This window comes from Hylobates moloch, unplaced genomic scaffold, assembly GCF_009828535.3.
Source record: "Hylobates moloch isolate HMO894 unplaced genomic scaffold, HMol_V3 SCAFFOLD_33, whole genome shotgun sequence".
Lineage (NCBI taxonomy): Eukaryota > Metazoa > Chordata > Mammalia > Primates > Hylobatidae > Hylobates > Hylobates moloch.
Genome location: NW_026652308.1, coordinates 2,477,273 through 2,497,754, shown reverse-complemented (window position 1 = coordinate 2,497,754; position 20,482 = coordinate 2,477,273). Strand labels below are relative to the sequence as shown.

Here is a 20,482-nt window from a genome sequence, read left to right as displayed (position 1 = left end):
TTGCCCAGGCTGGAGTGCAGTGGCGTGGTCTTGGCTCACTGCAACCTCTGCCTCCTGGGTTCAAGCAATTCTCCTGCCTCAGCCTCCTGAGTAGCTGGGATTACAGGTGCCCGCCACCACACCTGGCTAAGTTTTGTATTTTTAGTAGAGACCAGGCTGGTCTTGAACTCCTGACCTCATGATCCGCCTGCCTCGGCCTCCCAAAGTGCTGGGATTACAGGCGTGAGCCACCACACCCGGCCTGTAGTGCTTTATTATGGCAGTCCTAGCAAACGAATACACCTTGATATGCAGTTGCTTATACTAAATATATAACTTATTATCTCTGCCTAATCTCTGAAGAAAGTAGTTTTGGGGCTAAACAATAGAAAGAAAAAGACATACAAATAGTGAGGTATCTTTGTAACCAAGCACCAAAAACGCTTAGCAACATTATTACCTTGGGCAGCATTTTCTGGAGCTTGGCTCGTTGTTTTTCTTCTTTTAGAAGATTTCCTCCTCGGTTTGTAAATCGATTTGGATCTGAAGCTTTTCTCTGTGAAAAGTACATTTTAATTAGTGGAAAACCTGGCACCATGAGACCAATAACTTCTGCCAAGATTCTTTGTTCTCGCCAGGCGCGGTGGCTCATGCCTGTAATCCCAGCACTCTGGGAGGCCAAGGTGGGCGGATCACCTGAGGTCGACAGTTCGAGACCAACCTGGCCAACATGGCGAAACCCCATCTCTACTAAAAATAAAAAAATTAGTGAGCGTGATGGTGCGCACCTGCAGTCCCAGCTACTCAGGAGGCTGAAGCAGGAGAATCACTTAAACCTGGGTGGCGTGCAGTGAGCTGAGATTGTGCCACCGCACTCCACCCTGAGCAACGAGCGAGACTCAAAAAAAAAAAAGTAAATTGTTAAAGCTTCTCATTCTTTTTAACTTTTCTTTTTGTTAACTTTTCTGTTTTTGACTGTCTTCTTTCTAGTCAAGTAATGCAGTGGGAGTGGGAGAGGAACAAATCTGTAACTGGCTGTGATCATTGAGTTATAAACACCACTACACTCGGAGCAGCATGTATTTTCTTTTAGAACATATACGGTATATCAGAATAGTAATGCAAGTATATAGCTTGTAATTATAAATTAGGTGTGTATACTCAAAAATAAGGGCACATAGGCAGAAAAGTTTATAAGATACTCTTGAAAATTAAATTGTTTCCCTTCCATACTGCTTGATTGGTGACAGCCAATAGTTACTAAAGAGGATGGTAATTCATTTCTTGTTTTCTTCTTAAATATTGGCATGTCAACAAAGGTCACTGCCTTTGCTCCTTATTTATGGTTTTTTTTTTTTTTTTTTTTTTTTGAGACGGAGTCTCACTCTGTTGCCCAGGCTGGAGGCTGGAGTGCAGTGGTGCGATGATCTCAGCTCATTGCAAGCTCCGCCTCCCGGGTTCACGCCATTCTCCTGCCTCAGCCTCCCGAGTAACTGGGACTACAGGCGCCAGCCACCATGCCCAGCTAATTTTTTTGTATTTTTTTAGTAGAGACGGGTTTCACTGTGTTAGCCAAGATGGTCTCGATCTCTTGACCTCCTGATCGGCCCGCCTCGGCCTTCCAAAGTGCTGGGATTACAGGCGTGAGCCGCCATGCCTGGCCTCCTTATTTATGTTTACTCTTCTTGTAACCAGAAGTAAAGAATAACTGAGGACAGAGACATCTGTTCTTAAGCAGCTGTAAGATATCCCATAGTTCTCTCTACTTCTGAGTCCTAGTTTGCTGCCTGTAAACTTGAAGGAGTTGAATTCAGATTCTCTGAAGGCCCTCTGAGCTCTAACAGGGCCACCATGAACCCGAGAACAAGGTCTCCCTCAATCTGTGCCCTACACGCCTCACTTGCTTTACCACAGTCCCTGAGCTCTAAAATGCTCTGAAGGAACCCATCCATGCTGCCTATCAGAAGAAAAGGAATCAATACCCATGCAATATTCTAAGCATAGCAAAAGCTGGAATGGTAGAGAATGTTAGTTGCCTGCCCCAACATCCATTCTTCTCTCCTTCCTTAGTTTAACAGAACCAGAATTTACCTGGGGCAGCAATTCACCCAGCCTCACCAGCAGGTGACAAAGCATGTGAGCCACGGTGCTGTGAAGAGAGCCGGGAAGAGCTCTTGAAGGAGTGAGGGGCAATGCCTTCTTTGTTCCTTCCTCCACCACACTGTATGACATGTGCCATTGGGCCAGGCACGGTGGCTCATGCCTGTGATCCCAGCACTGTGGGAGGCCGAGGTGGGCAGATCATCTGAAGTCAGGAGTTCGAGACCAGCCTGGCCAACATGGTGAAACCCCATCCCTACTAAAAATACAAAAAATTAGCCAGGCGTGGTGGTGCATGCCTGTAATCCCAGCTACTCGGGAGGCTGAGGTAGGAGAATCGCTTCAACCTGTGAGGTGGAGGTGGTGGTGAGACAAGATTGTGCCATTGCACTCCAGCCTGGGCAACAAGAGCGAAACTCCACTTCAAAAAAAAAAAAAAAGTACCATTAGGGTGGGAGCTCTAGCAGCCATCCTGGCCCTGAAGATGGGGTCCACCCTTAGTGGTGGGGGAGCGCCCTGGGCCGGAGAAGCCTGGGGTCCTGCTCACTGTGCAGATCTGCCATGCCTGCCCCACACTGCCCACCTCTGAACCTCATTCATGCAAGAAATGCCTACTTTATTTAAGCCATTAATTTTGGGCTTTTCTCTTAAAAGACCCTGTAGATAAGCATACCAAATAGAGGCAGTCAGCAGAAATTCAGAGAGAATGATAAAGATGAGGTATCGAAAGCCTGGCAAAGGACTGATTCCGTACCTGGCATGCTTTCTTAACAGTTAAAAACACAAAAACTAGGGCAATACCTCAAACTCTAAGAAAAGCCTCCAGGTTTCTTCCCACTTCTGGACACCTTCAAAGAGTTCCTTGTGAACTTCATAGTAGTTTTTTAATCGCACAATCTCAGCATCGTGGAGCTGGAGCAGACTTTCTGTGTAGTCCTCTGCAAAATATAGGCCCAGTAGTTTAAAACAATTCCTCTAGTATTTAGTATCCAATTTTACGAATCCCCCATTCCCTAAAATGGAAATAGATTCTTTCCTTATAGTAAACTGATACAGGAAGAGGCGTGTGTGTGTGTGTGTAATAGATATATAGTGGTTAATAAAAACCAGCTTTGTCACAATCAGCTTGGGGAACTAGGGCCTAAGAGACTAGTATAGAGACTAAAATAATGTTGTCAAAAATCTGCATCATCTCTTGCCTTGTCTTCGGTTTCTTTCATATTCTGCTTTTCTGTCTTGCCCAACCAGTAGAGGGGTGGATCACAGAAAATGTGCAGAAACATCTGTTGAATTTAGTTGGGATAGCTTCATCTTTATATTCAGTTCAGTTCACACTAGAATTCAGCTGGGCTCCAGGAGTCGGGCTCCAGGAGTCAAGCTCCTTTTGGCTCAAACGCAGGCTCTGGCATTTACCACTATATGTCTCTGGGTTAAATTACTCAGCATTTATGTGCTTTAGTATCCTCACCTCTTGAGGATTCTGTGAAATAATATTAAGGGTTTGACACTGCACCTGGCAAAAAGTAAGCACCTGATAAAAACTTAAGCTTCACAGCTAGAGGCTACCATGACATATTGCTTCAGAAAGCAAGAGACCAATATTTCCCAATAACATTTGCAAATGCTTTTTCATACAGGAATGGCAGTTATGCTAAATGTCTTGAAAAGGTGGCTTTATCTGTTCAGAAGAGGAAATACTTCCTGTTGAATGTCTGGATGTCTTAAAAACTAGTGAACAGGCCACATGAAAACCCCACTTTTGGCTGGGTGTGGTGGCCCAACACTTTGGGAGGCCAAGTTGGGAGGACTGTTTGAGCCTAGGAACTTGAGACTAGGCTGGGCAACAGAGTAAGACCTGTCTCCAAACAAACAAACCAAAGACCTCACTCCTGTACTAACCAGCACAGAAAGGGGTAAAAGCTTGTCTCTGCTCCTGGCTATAAAAACACTGGTCCCAGTACTGAACCAGCTCCACTCGAATTGCCTCAATCACTTTCTTCATGTTTTGCATTTTCAGTTCTTCCAACCGATCCACTTCTAATTGCAGCTGAAAGAAAGAAACTTGTTAAAGGTGGCTGTCATACTTTTATATTCACTAAGGTTTGCAAAAGTTCCCCCCCTTTTAAGTAAAATTATAATGCAAAGCCACAAAGGTATTATAAATCAACACTCCTTTTTTTTTTTTTTTTTTTTGAGACGGTCTCACTCTCTTGCCCAGACTGGAGTACAGTGGTGTGATTTTGGCTCACTGCAACCCTCCGCCTCCCAGGCTCAAGTGATTCTCCTGTCTCAGCCTCCCAAGTAGCTGGGATCACAGGCGCTCGCCACTACCACCTGGCTAGTAGATACAGGGTTTCGCCATGTTGTCCAGGCTGGTCTCGAACTCCTGACCGCAAATGATTCACCCGCCTCGGCCTCCCAAAGTGCTGGGATTAGAGGCATGAACCACTGAGCCTGGCCAAATCAACAGTCTTTATGACTAACACAGAAGTGCTACGAGAAGACTGCTGACCCAGTACCCATTGGGTTTCTTACCGCTTTCCGGACCTTGGCCTTTGACCCAGACATAATGGTGGCCACAGCTTCTCTTTCTTCTTCAGGTATTTGCAACCTGTCCCAGAGCTTTCGGATTTGAACACGCAGCCCCTCACACACTGCTTCATTTTGTGATTTCTGCATTTCCAGCTATAGCATAGAAAGCCAGTGTCACTCACAGCAAAGCAGCAGCACAGAGGCTAGCCCTCCAGCCTCCCGCAAAGAAATGTCTGGACCCATGGGTACAGGAGGCACTTTCATGAGGGTTCAAAGTAGCATGTTTTCATGCCTCCTAAACACAAGCTGTAAGGCTGTCAGGATCTCAGACCCCAAGAATTAGCATTCAAATTTAGAACTGAGAACAATTTTAATTAAACACTAGTCTAATTCAAATGATTAATATTATTTCATCTATAATTTCATTTTCTTGGAGCTACATACAAAGGTTTTTTAACTGTTAAACAAAAATCAAGGTTGTATATCATATATTACTATCCTTAGCTTCCCTCATTCTCTTACCTTACGTTGTCTCCTTATTTAAGACTGAAGAAACAGCTGTCAGTTTTGTTCAAACTGCTATATACTACGGAGATCCTAGGGCATAATTTGAGAAGACAGTACCTGCCGTAGCAACTTTTGTAGTGTTGCAATATTCTCCAAAGACAAACAAAAGGCATCTTCGTCTTCACACACCACATCTCTTTCAAAGCTTGTGTCTGGGGTGTGGTCTAATTCTTCCATACACAGTATGATCTGTCTCTTTATACTGACAAACTCCTCACGCCTAGAAGCCTTTAAAACAAAGCAATTACAAGATATCTAGAGGAAAACCAAAGTGACTTTTAGGAAGTACAAATGTAGGCAGTGTACCTTTGTTTCCCTCAAAGTTGTCACATGTTGCCTGAACTGGTTCAGCTCTTCTAAGCTGGGCACTGAGGCACTGTCAATATCATAGTGGGGCATACAAAGAATTTCACACAGTTCTTGATCTTGCTCTTGAAGTAGCTTCAGTTCCTGTTTTCTCTCCTTTTTCTGTTTTCGCATCAATTCCACTTGGGTGCGCAAATCTTTTTCTAGTTGCAAGATGGTTGTCTCTCCTTCTTCCTGAATAAGACAATGTACCACTGTTATAAGATTCCAAGTGAATTCCTTCAAAGGAAGAGAAGGACAACATAAGGCGTGGACGACAGACTTTCAGTTAAACTTAGAAGTAAGTCAACTCATGGTCAACAGAATATGGCAAAAAGAGGGTCTCCTAAGGAAGGTTCCAGTGAGGAAAGATGAATAAGTACCAGGGTACTTTCCCCCGCAATTTTAAAACTTGTGGTAGAATACATATAACATAAAATTTACCATCTAACCATTAAGTATATAGTTCAGTGGTATTAAGTACAGTCATATTGTTGTGCAATCATGACCATCACCTCCAAAACTCATTTCCTCTTGCAAAAAAGAAACTTCATACTCAATAAGTCCTCATTTTTTCCCTTCTCCAAGCCTGGCAACCACCATTATACCTTTTGTCTCTATGATTAGACTACTCCAGGCACCAGGCACTTTTATAAAACGTGTAAATTGGCAGCCAGGCACGGTGGCTCACGCCTATAATCCTAGCACTTCGGGAGGCCAAGATGGGCGGATCACGAGGTCAGCAGTTCGAGACCAGCCTGGCCAACATGGTGAAACCCCATCTTTACTAAAAATAGAAAAATTAGCCAGGCATGGTGGCAGACACCTGTAATACCAGCTACTTGGGAGAATAAGGCAGGAAAATCGCTTGAACCCGGGAGGCGGAGGTTGCAGTGAGCTGAGACCACACCATTGCACTCCAGCCTGGACGACACAGTGAGACTCTGTCTCTAAATAAATAAATAAATAAATAAATAAATAAAATTGTAAATTGGCTGGAAAGCTTGCTTTGGGTTAGCTATAGGGTGGCATGCCTAGCTCATATCTAAATACTCATCCTGTTAATCCTATGAACATCGTCTCACCTTACCAACAAAATCCCATCTGATAGTCCCTGCTCTACTCCTAACTGGTTAACAAGAAGAAAAAAAAAGTGGCATTTTTTATAGGACATATAAATTTTTCTTAAATGTCCTATACATTTACACAATTTCATTTAACATTGTGAACTAGGAACATCAGGTAACTTAAAGGAGATGTATCATTGTACACCTCACTTCTCGCCCAATTTCACATCGAATGTGAAAAAAGAAACTATGTCCAAAATCAATTATATTTATGACATTTATGTTGACTCCAGGAAACTCCACTTCATGTTCTCTTCTGCCTGATTGCTCTTGGCTACCAGGTATGAATTATCCTTTGCCCTTTAAAGGTGGTCTCCCTCCTAAGCTAACTCCAAATAGATATCCAGGCAGGTCTTCCTGTAACAGGAAGAGGGATCTGAGAACCTTATGGGTGTACTCATTATCTTTCCAAGCTCCACATCTGTCCTAATTTTTATGATCCTGGCACTATTTTTACTGGTTTAAGCAGAGATTTTCAGGACCCCGTCTGTTATTCATTTCATCCTTGCTGGTGTCCTCACTCAAGTCCCTGACTTGCAGTGGACCACAATATAGCCACTTCTCAGCTCCATACCCAAATGGATATCATGGCATGCTCTGAAATGGACTATGCACTCCAGTATTCCAGCTTTTGAGACATTTCTTCTGAAGAAGCCATTTTGGCTGGTTCAGTGGTATGCAGTTTCTGGGTATGATAAAACCCACAAAGGTTGGTTTTTTCATAGTATTCCTTTTAATCATTAGTTACTTTTGTTCCTGTTTTCATTTTCTTTCAGAGAAAGAACAGTGCAGCACCATCTAGCCTACCTTTTTCTCAGAGTTTATAAAAAAAAAAATCATATTCCCTACAAAGCAAAACTATGGTAAGCAGCAGCTTCTTTTTGATCATCTATTAGTTGCTTCATCTCTTACCAGGGCAACTCTCTACAGAGGTGAGAATTACTCTGCTGGGCCTAATTAACTACACAGCATGTTTTCCCCACTTCTTACGTCTAGCTCCATCCCTATGAGGAAGCCTTCCATCTGCAGGCCCAAGTCAACGTTACTTTCTCAGTCTCAGGCCCCAGACAGATCCCCAGCGACCCTGTGGGCTGCCACGGACCTGAAAGGGCTCAACACGTAACTCGCTGCACAGAGCGTTCAGCTCTTTCTGACAGACGGATATGCTTTTGATGAGTCTTTCCTTCAGGCTTTCCTCTTCAGCAATCATCATATCCAGGAGTTCCTACAAGAGGGAAAACAGTCCATAAGTTTGGGGCAATGGAGGAAAAAAACTCCCAACACCAATACCAAACTCCTCAAATTTCTTTTTTCTTTTTTTCTTTGAGATGGAGTCTCGCTCTGTTGCCCAGGCTAGAGTGCAATGGTGTGCTCTTGGCTCACTGCAACCTCTATCTTCCAGGTTCAATAGATTCTCCTGTCTCAGCCTCCCGAGTAGCTGGGATTGATTACAGGTGCTCATCACCATGCCCGGCTAATTTTTTTATTTTTAGTAGAGACGGAGTTTCACCACGTTGATCAGGCTGGTCTTGAACTCCTGACCTCAAGCAATCCATAAGCCTCGGCCCCCAAAGTGCTGGGATTACAGGCATGAGCCACCGCACTCAGCCTCCTCAAATTTCAAGAAGGGACTTCAAAACCAAACCAAACCAACCAGGAAGAGCCTGTGCTATCCTAATGCTGATGATCACATGTCCCTTCTGTATGCTATCTCGGGTGAGAACCAACATCCTTACCCTGGTCCAATGCAGAGACCAGTACTATTCAACCCACCTTGATATGCTTCTTTACCACCTCAGTTCTTTGTAACCGCTGGTCCTCTGGAATCCCAATTAGCTCCCATATTTCCCGAAGGTGATTTAGGGCTTTCTGCAGACATACTATGGACTCCTCCGCCAGCACCTCACTGAAAACCAAAAACTAAGGCCTGTTAGTTACATCAGTCACAGCCTCTGGACTAAAAGCACTATTTTCAAGAACTAAAAAGACTAGCTTCTCAGCGGCCTCGAGAAAAAAACAAATTGAAAACGAGCATTCAGCTTAATTCACCTTTAATCACTCCCCATCCCTTTTCCTACCAAATGCCATTAGCAATGCAAGATTTCATATCATATTATATCATGGAAGTTCAACCTTCTGGACTTTCAACAATGATCTACCTATGGAAGTATAATACAGAATTATAAATACTTTTACTAAAGAAAAACCGGACAAAAATGTTGGTAAAATAAACTAACACAAGAACTTGCTGGTGAGAAACTCCTACAAAATATCTGGTAATTTATTACTATTTTTTGGTGGTTTTTTTTTTTTCCTTTTTTTTTTTTTTTGAGACAGCATCTTGCTCTGTTGCCCAGGCTGGAGTGCAGTGGTGCGATTTTGGCTCACTGCAACCTCTACCTTTTGTGTTCAAATGATTCTCTTGACTCAGCTTCCCGAGTAGGTGGGACTACAGGCACGTGCTACCACGCCCAGCTAATTTTTGTATTTTTAGTAGAGATGGGGTTTCGCCATGTTAGCCAGGTGGGTCTTGAGTTCCCGGCCTCAAGTGATCCGCCCTCCTCGGCCTTCCAAAGTGCTAGGATTACATATGTGAGCCAGCATGCCTGGCCATTTTATTTTTCTTTTCTTTTTTTTTTTTTTTTTTTTTTGAGACAGTCTCGCTCCGTTGCCCTGGCTGGAGTGCAGTGGTGAGATCTCAGCTCGCTGCAACCTCTGCCTCCCAGGTTCAAGCAATTCTCCTGCTTCAGCCTCCCAAGTAGCTCAGATTACAGGCGTGTGCCACCACACCCAGCTAATTTTTGTATTTTTACAAAAACACAAAAATCCACCCACCTCGGCCTCCCAAAGTGCTGGGACTACAGGCATGAGCCACTGTGCCCAGACCAGTATTCTTAAATTACAACTGGCAGCTCAAAGAATCGCTAAAGTTAAAAAGCCATTGAGATGGGGTTTCACCATGTTGGCCACGCTGGTCTCGAACTCCTGACCTCAAGTGATCCACCCGCCTCAGCCTCCCAAAGTGCTAGGATTACAGGCATGAGCTACCACGCCTGGCCTATTCTTCTTAAATTACAACTAGCAGCTCAAAGAATGGCTAAAGTTAAAAAGACAGCATTAAGTGTTGGTGAGTATATAGAAAAGTGAGAACTTTCATATGCTGCTGGCATGGTGTAAATTGGTACAACTATTTTAAAAACTGTTGGCAGTCTATCTACTAAAGCTGAACCCAGCAGTTCTACCTCTACATACAAACCTAGCAGAAATGAACACATACGTTCACCAAAGACATATATGAGAATGGTTAAAGAAGCACTACTCATAATAGCATGGAAACAGAAACAGCCTAGATGTCTATCAACAGAATGAATAGTACATTCCTACAAGGCACTAATATGGCAATGAAAATGAACAAACCGGCTGGATGCAGTGGCTCACACCTGTAATTCCAGGACTCTGGGAGGCCGAGGGGAGCAGATCACTTGAGGTCAGGAGACCAGCCTGGCCAACATGGGGAAACCCCATCTCTACTAAAAACACAAAAAATTAGCTGGGTGTGGTGGTGCGCCTGTAATCCCAGCTACTGGGGAGGCTGAGGCAGGAGAATCGCTTGAACCTGGGAGGCGGGATTTGCAGTGAGCCGAGGTTGCAGTGAGCCAAGTTCGTACCACCGTACTCCAGCTTGGGCGACAGAGCGAAACTGTCTCAAAAAAGAAAATGAACACACTACACATGATATGGATAAAGCTCAAATTATTATTTTTCTATTTTATTTATTTATTTTACTTTTTTGGGGTGATGAAATAGTTCTAGATCTTGATGGCGATTATATAACAGTATACAATTGAAACTACCTGTGGCCGGGTGCGGTGGCTCACGCTTGTAATCCCAGCACTTTGGGAGGCCGAGGCGGGCGGATCACGAGGTCAGGAGATCGAGACCACGGTGAAACCCTGTCTCTACTAAAAATACAAAAAAAAATTAGCTGGGCGTGGTGGCGGGTGCCTGTAGTCCCAGCTACTCGGAGAGGCTGAGGCAGGAGAATGGCGTGAACCCGGGAGGCGGAGCTTGCAGTGAGCCGAGATTGCGCCACTGCACTCCAGCCTGGGCGACAGAGCAAGACTCCGTCTCAAAAACAAACAAAAAAAGAAACTACCTGTAAAGCGAGTCTGTTTTACTGTGTATGAATTATACCTCAAATCTTTTCGTTTTTTTAATGAAGTAAAAGAAAACTAAAAAAAAGTTGTAAAGGGAAGGAAGAGGAAGGAAAAAGAAACTAACACTTTAGGCTGAGCAAAAGCCACCAGATATGCAAGTGTGTATCACTATGTGATTCCATTGACAGAGAGTTCAAAAACAGGCAAAAACTGGCCAGGCACGGTAGTTCACGCCTGTATTCCTAGTACCTTGCAAGGCTGAGGCAGGAGGACTGGTTGAGCCCGGGTGTTCGGAAATTCCTGGGCAACATAGTGAGACTCTGTGTTTACCAAAAAAAAAAAAAAAAAAAAATTAGCTGGGCACGGTGACGTATGCCTATAGTCCCAGCTACTCAGGAGGCTGAGGTGGGAGGATTGCTTGAGCCTGAGAGGATGACGCTGCAGTGAGCTGTGATCACTGCACTCCAAAGCAGCACCCTATCTCAAAAACGAAAACAAAAAAGCAAAAACAAAACCAGGCCAAACTAATCTATGCTTTCAGAAGTCAGGATAGTGGTTCTTTTGGCTCAGGGGAGGCAGTGACTGGTAGAGGGCTTCTGGGTTGCTGCTTACACAGGTGCATCAACTGTGAAAAATTCACTGAGTTTACACTTGATTTCTGTACGTTTCTGAATGTATGTTATTCTTCAATTACCAAAAGCTTATTTTAACAAAAAATTATTTATCTAAAATACAAATTTAACTGGCTTCTGTATCTTATCTTTTAAGAAAAGCTTACTTTAAAAATTATAACCATTGGTCTGCTTTACAGAACATTTAAAGAATAGAAATTTTTCTCCCTTTTCTTAGGTATAACAGGACAACTAAGACTGCCCTGGCACCAGAGAAACTACAATCTAGATGTGCTCTGCTTCTAGTCGGCCGAGAAGCCTGCAGCAAATCACTTAAACTCTTAAGCTCTTTGTGTGCCATCCACACCCAATTGGAACTAGAGACTTTCATTGGCCCCTTTCTGTCTCAGAGCTTTCAGTGGTTCTACAAGTCACCAGCCTGGATCTCTAACAATGTGTCTCTCCAAAGCTGTTAATACATTCACATCCAAAATATCTTCAGCCACGAAATCCCAGTTTAGAGGTTGCCCGTCCTTGTTGAAGAAACATTTCTACACAAATACCTGTTACCTATACCAGATGGCCATACCAATACCCAAATACTGACAAATGTTTAAAAGAATTTACTGTACTCCCTTCACTTTAGAAATGTTAACAGTTCAAGTCCAACAGAACTTAAAGGAAAAAAAGAGAAATGTTAACAGTAAGTAAGGCATTTATTTAACATAATCTCAACTAAAGTCCAACTAAAGAGCTTCCCCAGGCAAACACTCCTTTTGCACTTCATTTTGAAGACACAAGAATGCACAAGTTAAAATCCTAATATTACCATTTTATTAAAAATAACTTTTAAGATCCAATCTGTGGCCAATATTCGATCTGGATGCAAAACCCTGGCTTCCAGACAGGCCAGCCGGGGGCACTGCTCTGAAGGTCATTACTTAAGTATCCCAGTCTCCTCAGTCTGACAGACCTACCCCTGCCCAGCCAATCTCCATATAACAGCTAGTTGTTCATAATAATAAATCCCATCAGATCCCTGCTTAACTACTCCCCTTCAAAGGCCCCACTGCCCTCAGGAAATATTTCAATCACCTTCTGTGGAAAGGCCTTCTAAAACCTCTCCGAGTCTGTCTGCTAATCTCTCCCACTTGGCACTCCCCAGGTCTCTGGCCAACTAAACTTCCTGGGCATTTCCTGAACAGTGCCCCTCAATAAACCACATGCAGCTCTCATTTTCTGATGCCACCGTGCTTTGTACATTCGGTTCTGTCTATATGCCACCACCTCCTCTGGAGAGCTGTGGACTTGTCACTCACTTACCATTTCCCCCCCAGCCCCCTAGTAGACCATAAACTCAAGGGCAAGGACCACCACATCTTATTCATCTTCATTTTACCACACCCTAACTCACAGTAGTTGTTCAATAGATGTAAAATGAATGGCCCTGAATTCCTGCCAAAGGGTCCTATGCTCCTAACCTACCTAACCTAATAGAGGTATTATGCACTCTGGATCCTGACGAAGGTTTACAAGCAGGGCTGCCTATCTCTGTAACACATCTAGAAGGTAAAGTGATCGTTTTTCTGAATAAAAAAAATCTAGCACAATGGGCAAAGAATCTGAATAGACATTTCTCCAAAGAAGATATAAAAATGGCCAATAAGCACATGAAAAGATGCTCAATATTAGTCATTAGGGAAATGCAAATCAAAACCACTTCATAGCCAACAGGATGGTATAATAAAAAAAAATATAGCAAAAAGTATTGGTGAGAATCTAGAGGAACTAGAACCCTCAGACACTGCTTGTGGGCATGCAAGATGGCACAGCCTCTTTGGAAAATAGTCTGGTCGTTCTTCAGTTGTTTTTTTGTATTTTGAGACAGGGCCTCACTGTCACCTGGGATGGAGTGCAGTGGTGTGATCATAGCTCAATGCAGCCTCAACGCCCCGGGCTCAAGCAATTCTCCCACCTTAGTCTCCCAAGTAGCTGGGACCACAGACATGCCATCATGCTTGGCTAATTTTTTTTTTTTTTAAGGTTTGCCATGTTGCTCAGGCTGGTCTTGAACTCCTGGGCCCAAGCAATCCTCCCACCTCGGCCTCCCAAAGTGTTGGGATTACAGACATGAGCCACTGCACCCAGCCCCTCAGTTTAACAGAGTTCATATAACCCAGCAATTTTATTACTGGGTATTTGCCCAAAAGAAATGAAAACACATTTATACGAAAACTACACAAATGTTTATAGTAGCATTACTTATAATAGCCAAAAAGTGAAAAAAAAAAAAATACAAATGGCCATCAACTTATTAATGGGTAAATAAAATGTAGTATATAGCCATACAATGGAATATTATTTGGCAATAAACCTTGAAAACATTATGCTAAGTCAAAGAAGCAAGTCACAAAAGACCAGAGCTATGGTTCCGTTTATATGAAATATCCAGAATAGGTAAAAAGTAGATTTGGGGTTTGTATGGTTTTTTGAGACAGGGTCTCCCTCTTTCACCTAGGCTGGAGTGCAGTAACACGATCATGGCTCACTGCAGCCCCAACTTCCTAGGCTCAGGTGATCCTCCCACCTGAGCCTCCGGAGTAGCTGGGACTACAGATGTCAGCCACCATACCCAGCTAACTTAAACAAAAAAACTTCTTTTTTAGGCCGGGCGCAGTGGCTCACTCCTGTAATCCCAGCACTTTGGGAGGCCAAGACCGGCGGATCACGAGGTCAGGAGTTTGAGACGAGCCTGGCCAATATGGTGAAACCCTGTTTCTAGTAAAAATACAAAAATTAGCTGGGCGTGGTGGTGGGCACCTGTAATCCCAGCTACTCGGGAGGCTGAGGCAGGAGAAGTGCTTGAATCCGGGAGGTGGAGGTTGCAGTGAGCTGAGATCGTGTCACTGCACTCCAGCCTGGGTGACAGAGTGAGACTCCATCTCAAAAAAAAAAAAAAAAAAAATAAATAAATAAATAAAAAATAAATAAATACCTGTTTTTTTTTTTTTTTTTGTAGAGGTAGAGTCTCCCTATGTTGCCCAAGCTGTTCTTGAACTCCTGGGCTCAAGTAGTCCTCCTACCTTGGGCTCCCAAAGTGCTGGAATTATAGGTGTGCACCACCTTGCCTAGACGACAAGTAGATTTGTAGTTGGGGCTGGGGAGAATTTGGACCATGGGGTGAAAGGGGATTGACTCCTAATGGGATTTTAAAGGGGTGATAAAAATGTTCTAAAATTGATTGCAGTGATGATTGCACAACTCTGAATATTCTGAAAATCACTAAAATTACACAATTTAAGTACATTGTATGGTATGTGGATTATACCTCAGAGCTGTTATTAAAAATATCTTGGCACATAATCTAAAACTTTTTTGGTTTTTCTTTTTTTTTTTTTTTTTTTGAGACAGAGTCTCAGTCTGGCACCCAGGCCGGAGTGCAATGGCGTGATCTCAGCTCACTGCAACCTCTGCCTCCTGGGATCCAGCGATTCTCCTGCCTCAGCCTCCTAAATAGCTGGGATTACAGGCACACGCCACCACGCCTGGCTAATTTTTGTATTTTTAGTAGAGACGGGGTTTCACCATGTTGGTCAGGCTGGTCTCAAACTCCTGACCTCGTGATCCGACCGCCTCGGCCTCCCAAAGTGCTGGGATTACAGGCGTGAGCCACTGTGCCCAGCCCATAATCTGAAATGTTTTTGATTTGTGACTTAATTGAAAAGCTTACAGATTTTTACTATGGCCGGGCACGGTGGCTCATGTGTGTAATCCCAGCACTTTGGGAGGCCAAGGCAGGCGGATCACCTGAGATCAGGAGCTCGAGACAAGCATGGCCAACATGGTGAAACCCCACCTCTACTAAAAATACAAAAATTAGCTGGGTGTGGTAGTGAGTGCCTGTAATTCCAGATACTCAGGAGGCTGAGGCAGGAGAACCACTTGAACCCAGTGAACCCAGGAGGCGGAGGTTGCAATGCGCTGAGACTGTGCCATTGCACTCCAGCCTGGGCAACAGAGCAAGACTGTCTCCAAAAAAAATAAAATAAAATAAAATAAAATTTTACTAATATATAACGCATTTAATTTGGCCTGTTGGAAATGGGTGTTTGGAATTACCAAACACCCGTTATTATTATTCTAGTTAGAGACAGTTCCTGTAAGAGGATCATTTTCAAAGAATTAAAAACATTTCTCACTCTTCCTAACATTCAAATTGTACTGAACTTAATTTTTTTTTTAACTTAAATCTTGTATCATCCTTGACACTTCTTTCTTATATGCCTGCCAGTAGCATTATCTACACAAGACAGGCAGAATCTCACTCCTCCTGACCTCTGCTGCTACCACTACTACCCCCACCCTGGTCCAGGTCACCACCACCAACTTTTTGCTGTATGGCAGGGGCCTCTTAACTGGTCTCCCTGCTTCGATGCTGGCCTCCTTAAGTCTATTGTCAACACAGAAGCCCCAAGTCCTAATCTACTCAGAACCCTCCAATGACTTGCCATCTCACTCTAAGGAAAAGCCTTTGACTTTCCAAAGACCTGTGGAGCCCCATTCCATCTGAAAGCCATTTCTTTTGACCTCAGTGCTCATTCTATTCCTGTCACAGTGACCTCCTTGCTCTTTCTGGAACATAACAGGCGCTATCCCTGCTTAGGGCACTTTGATTTGCTGATTCCTCTACCTAGATCTCTTTTCCCCCATGCTGCATGGCTTCGCCGTTTTCCTTCTTAGGTCTTTGCTCAGAGATCACCTTCTCAGGGAGGCCTTTGCTGACCCATCTCTTTAAAACCACAACCCCCCTTCCTACACCTTCAGTACTTCTTATCCCCTTGATTTCTCTACATAGCACTTATCACCATTTAAGACTAACTTATTTATTACACTCCTCTTTTGCTATTAGAATATAAACTCTGTGAGGGCAGGGATGCCACTTTTGCTCACTGCTACATCCCCAACACTTGGAATGGTTCCTTGTATATAACAAACATTCAAGAAGTATTTTTCTTTTCTTTTTTAGTATAAATTATTATTTTTTAAATAGAGACAGGGTCTTGCTATGTTGCCCAGGCTGGTCTTGAACTCCTGGGCTCAAGTCATCCTCCCACCTTGGCCTCCCAAAGTGCTGGGATTACAGGTGTGAGCCACTGTGCCGGGCCCAAGAAGTCTTTTTGAATGAATAATGTGACATTTCAAAAAAGTTGTATGATCTTAAGATGCTTCAGAGCAATCATTATGAACAATTATCATGATACACTTAAATACTCCCTGGCTAAACTGTTTCAGGTAATCCCCTAAAAGGAGCAAGTCTGAGTTTTTTTTTAGACTCACTGAAAAAATCAGAGTGCATACAAAGACTACCACTCAAGGACACAAAGGTTGTAAAATGAGTCAGTTTTTCCAGTCCTGAACATAAATCACTGGACTGGAAGATATCTCACAGTGGTCCTCTAAATTGTTTCCTACCTTCAGGCACCCTTCACTGATCCACTGCCCTATTTTTTCTTAGCACTCCAGAGAAGGAGCTTTGTTGATCTCCTGTACAACCTGTTTCGGGGATCGATAACCATAATTAATTCTGGCCAGAGTTTCGTTTGAGCCTCAGAGGTCAAAGCTGCAGTGAGCAATCTCGCCACAGCACTCCAGCCTGGGTGACAGAGTGAGACCCCGTCTCAAAAAAAAAAAAAAAAAAAAAAAGAAAAAAAGTTAATTATATGCATTAGCCTGGAACCAACATTAAAGGGTAACTTTTTCTCCTGCTTCATTCAATCCCTTGATAGAGGAGATGCCTACATAATTCATAAACTGTTAATGGACTTTTTTTTTTTTTTTTTAAGAGACGTAGTCTCACTCTGTCGCCCAGGCTGGAGTGCAGTGTTGAGATGTCGGCTCATGCAACCTCTGCCTCCTAGGCTGAAGCGATTCTCCTGCCTCAGCCTCCTGAGAAGCTGGGGGTACAGGCGCGCCACCAGGCCCGGCTAATTTTTGTATTTTTAGTTAAGACGGGGTTTCACCATGTTGGCATTCAATTCTCATTATTCTGAGGGCAAGCATTAGAAAACGACTGATCAGAATTAGTGATCATGAAATTAAGAATCTTACAAAGCCTTAGAACAATCAGTTCCACCAAAAACTACAAATTATTTAACGCTGTTTCATCACAAAACTTCATCCACAACTTTCAGAAAATAAAGTTAATATTTGGAAGTCACAAGGTTGGTAAGTGGCAGTGTCACCGTCTGGTCCCGATTTCAAGTCGTACAGTCCCGCCCCAACAATGCCTAGGAAGTTATTAAAACGACCGGAAAAGAATTCCATAATCTGTTTCTTAACTTGCAAAGAAACAAACTATGTTTCCAATTCAAACAAAACGTTAACACCGCTGGCCAGATATAAAGAAAAATAACGGGCCGGGCACGGTGGCTCGCGCCTGTAATCCCAACACTTTGGGAGGCGGAGGTGGCAGGATCACTTGAAGCCAGGAGTTCGAGACCAGCCTGGCCAACATAGGGAGACCGCGTTTCCACAAAAATAAAAAAAAAGAATTAAACAAAGAAAAACAACGATAAATAAACTTAACAGCTTTAAAGAGAAGCCACGACCGCAGAAGGTTTACAACGAGTCATCTGCGCCAAGAAGCGGCACCTGAGACGCCGCGGGCGGGGAGGGTGGGGTCCAAGCGCCAGCGCTGACCGCCTGGGTGGAGGCCGCCCCGGGCCACCGGCCTCGACCGCCCTGCCGCGTCCGGGCACCGGCGCTCAGCTCCCCCCCGGGCGTCTGAGCCTACGGGCACCCGCGGCCGCCGGGGGACAGCGCGTCAGGTCTCACAGCCGCGGCCCTCGCACTGGCTCGCCGCCTCCAGACCCTGTCCCTCAGCGCCCCCGGCCTCACTCGACGCCGACTGCCGTGACGATCTAGGCCCGGGACCCTGCACGGGTCCTGCACCCCTGAACAGGCCCCGCACCCAAGACGGGCGTCGCTCCCTCCCGCGTCCCCTCGATTTCCCCGCAACCCGCACCTTCTCCTCATGGCGGACGCTCTAAGCAGCCGTGAGTCCAGGTCCAGACCTACTCCACACGGCCCCGAGAGCAACAACCACCTGCAAACACCGGCGATGTCACTCCGGGTAGCCGCTCAGCGAGCCGTTGAGCCCCGCAAAATTTCAAACCGCGCCACGGGGCGAAGCCTCGTCGCGATTGGCGTCGCTTCCCGTCGCTCCAAGAAAATCCCCGCCCCTCGGGCTGAAGTCGCGGGTGCGTAATCGGGGCGGGGACTCGCGAGCAGGGCCTGAGAAGCGCTGGAGTGGCGGCGGGGGATGACGTCACTGTCTGTGAGTGGCCGGGCGTGGCCTGCGCCTCCCGCTTCCCTCGCTTGGCCACAGCCTCAAGGGACTCCTCTTCAGAGCCGGCTACGTCATCGGAACACGCCGCCCCTCCTCGCCCTGCGCAGTTTGGATTCGAAGCGCGCCGGCGGGGAAGGAGTTGAGAGCACCGCGGCTGCTTGGCTTCCCTGAGTCCCGGCTGCCCGGAACGGGCGCGGGGATGAATAGGAAAGTTAGCGCCTAGTTTCCCTCGCTCATCCAAGAAGCGAAGCTTGGAATCGATCTTTGGTGGGACTCTTCCCCAGATGTAAGAAGCCATACACTAAAGGGGAAGGGAAGGAACATTGAGTCCTGCTTATGAGCCTGGAACGTTTCAACGCCAGTTATCCATTTAACTTCCACAATCCTGTATGGCAAGTATTGTCGCCATTGCAGAGGAAACGCAAAAAGATTTGAATGATTTGCCTAAGTCACCTGATCAAATTAGATGAGTTTCTAAATCGTTACATGAAAAATTTAAAACTCAAAATAGACATTAAAGTACTTTTGTAGCCTCCTTTCTTCGATGAACATGTTACATCCCTAAATGCTTATATATCACATTTTTTTCCCAGTGATTCATGGTAGCATAATATCCTGGTGTGTAGATATCTCGCCTATTCTGCTATTGATATTTAGATAATAATTTAAAAGATAAGGCTGGGCTGAATATCTTCATACAGAAATCTTTATGTATGTATGTATTTATAAATGCATCCTGCGTTTTCGTACGGCTGATTCATAGAGGTGTAATTACCGAATGCTCCCTTTATTAATTTGCCTTCTGCACAAAGCCTCACTGGAAAAGTACCCTCCTTTTGTTACCCTCAGCAGGGCTGAATTCTATTGTACTTTTAAACATCTTTGCTCATTTTGTAGGTAAAATAATAATACTGGCATTCCCTTGTTTGGCACGATTATAACTGAAATTGCATATTTTTCGTGTTTATTGGCCACCTGTAACTTAGGTGAATCCTCTTCATATGCCTTTTCCCTAAAGGTAAAGGATGCTTGTTTGCTTCACCTTCAGAACCATATTTTTCTTATTTTCAGAAAAACTTCATTGGTGCTTTCAATGTTCTTTTTTTTTTTTAATTGAGAAGGAGTCTCCCTCTGTCACCCAGGCTGAAGTGCAGTGGCCCAATCTCAGCTCACTGCAACCTTCGCTACCTGGGTTCAAGCAATTCTTGTGCCTCAGCTTCCCGAGTAGCTGCCACTACAGGCACGCACCACCATGCCTGGATACTTTTTTTTTGTATTTTTAATAGAGACGGGGTTTTGCCATGTTGGCCAGGCTGGTCTTGAACTCTTGACCTCGGGTGATCTACCTGCCTCGGCCTCCCAAAGTGCTAGGATTATAGGTGTAAGCCACCGTGCTGGGCCCAGAATGATCATTATTCTATAGGAAGAATACTTTTGATGATCCAGTAACTCAGGTTTTGATTTTCTTTCTTCCTTTTAGTAAGTGGCAGCACTGTGGAATGGGGAACAGATGGAAGAATGAGCAGCTGGGAGGGACACTCTTGCAAAAACCCAGGCAAGAGACAATAAAGACCTCTGTCATAGGGATGGTGAGAAGATGAACTAGAGACATTTAGAAATAAGAACCAATAGCACAAGGGAACCAGCTGAAGGTGGGGCATAGAAAGAAAAAATCTGAGGTCAAGAATACAATTTTTTGCTCATTTGAACAAAGTT

The 20,482-nt window shown here is 44.4% G+C and overlaps 1 protein-coding gene across 6 annotated transcripts in view; it reads right to left on the bottom strand.

Annotated features, from left to right (window-relative positions):
- The window catches only part of LOC116463328 (protein regulator of cytokinesis 1-like), a 28,544-nt gene extending 9,944 nt beyond the window's left edge, over positions 1-18,600 (bottom strand). For all 6 annotated transcript variants that reach the window (XM_032146379.2, XM_058434569.1, XM_032146380.2 and 3 more), the window contains exons 1-9: positions 18,443-18,600; positions 8,424-8,556; positions 7,753-7,875; positions 5,485-5,718; positions 5,236-5,406; positions 4,615-4,764; positions 3,979-4,126; positions 2,881-3,017; positions 440-535 (exon numbers count right to left, since the gene is read on the bottom strand). In XM_032146379.2, the coding sequence (XP_032002270.1) occupies positions 440-535; positions 2,881-3,017; positions 3,979-4,126; positions 4,615-4,764; positions 5,236-5,406; positions 5,485-5,718; positions 7,753-7,875; positions 8,424-8,556; positions 18,443-18,453 (1,203 nt within the window). In that variant the 5' untranslated portion in view covers positions 18,454-18,600. The remainder of the gene's footprint in view (positions 1-439; positions 536-2,880; positions 3,018-3,978; positions 4,127-4,614; positions 4,765-5,235; positions 5,407-5,484; positions 5,719-7,752; positions 7,876-8,423; positions 8,557-18,442) is intronic.
- Between the last annotated feature and the right edge of the window lie 1,882 nt (positions 18,601-20,482).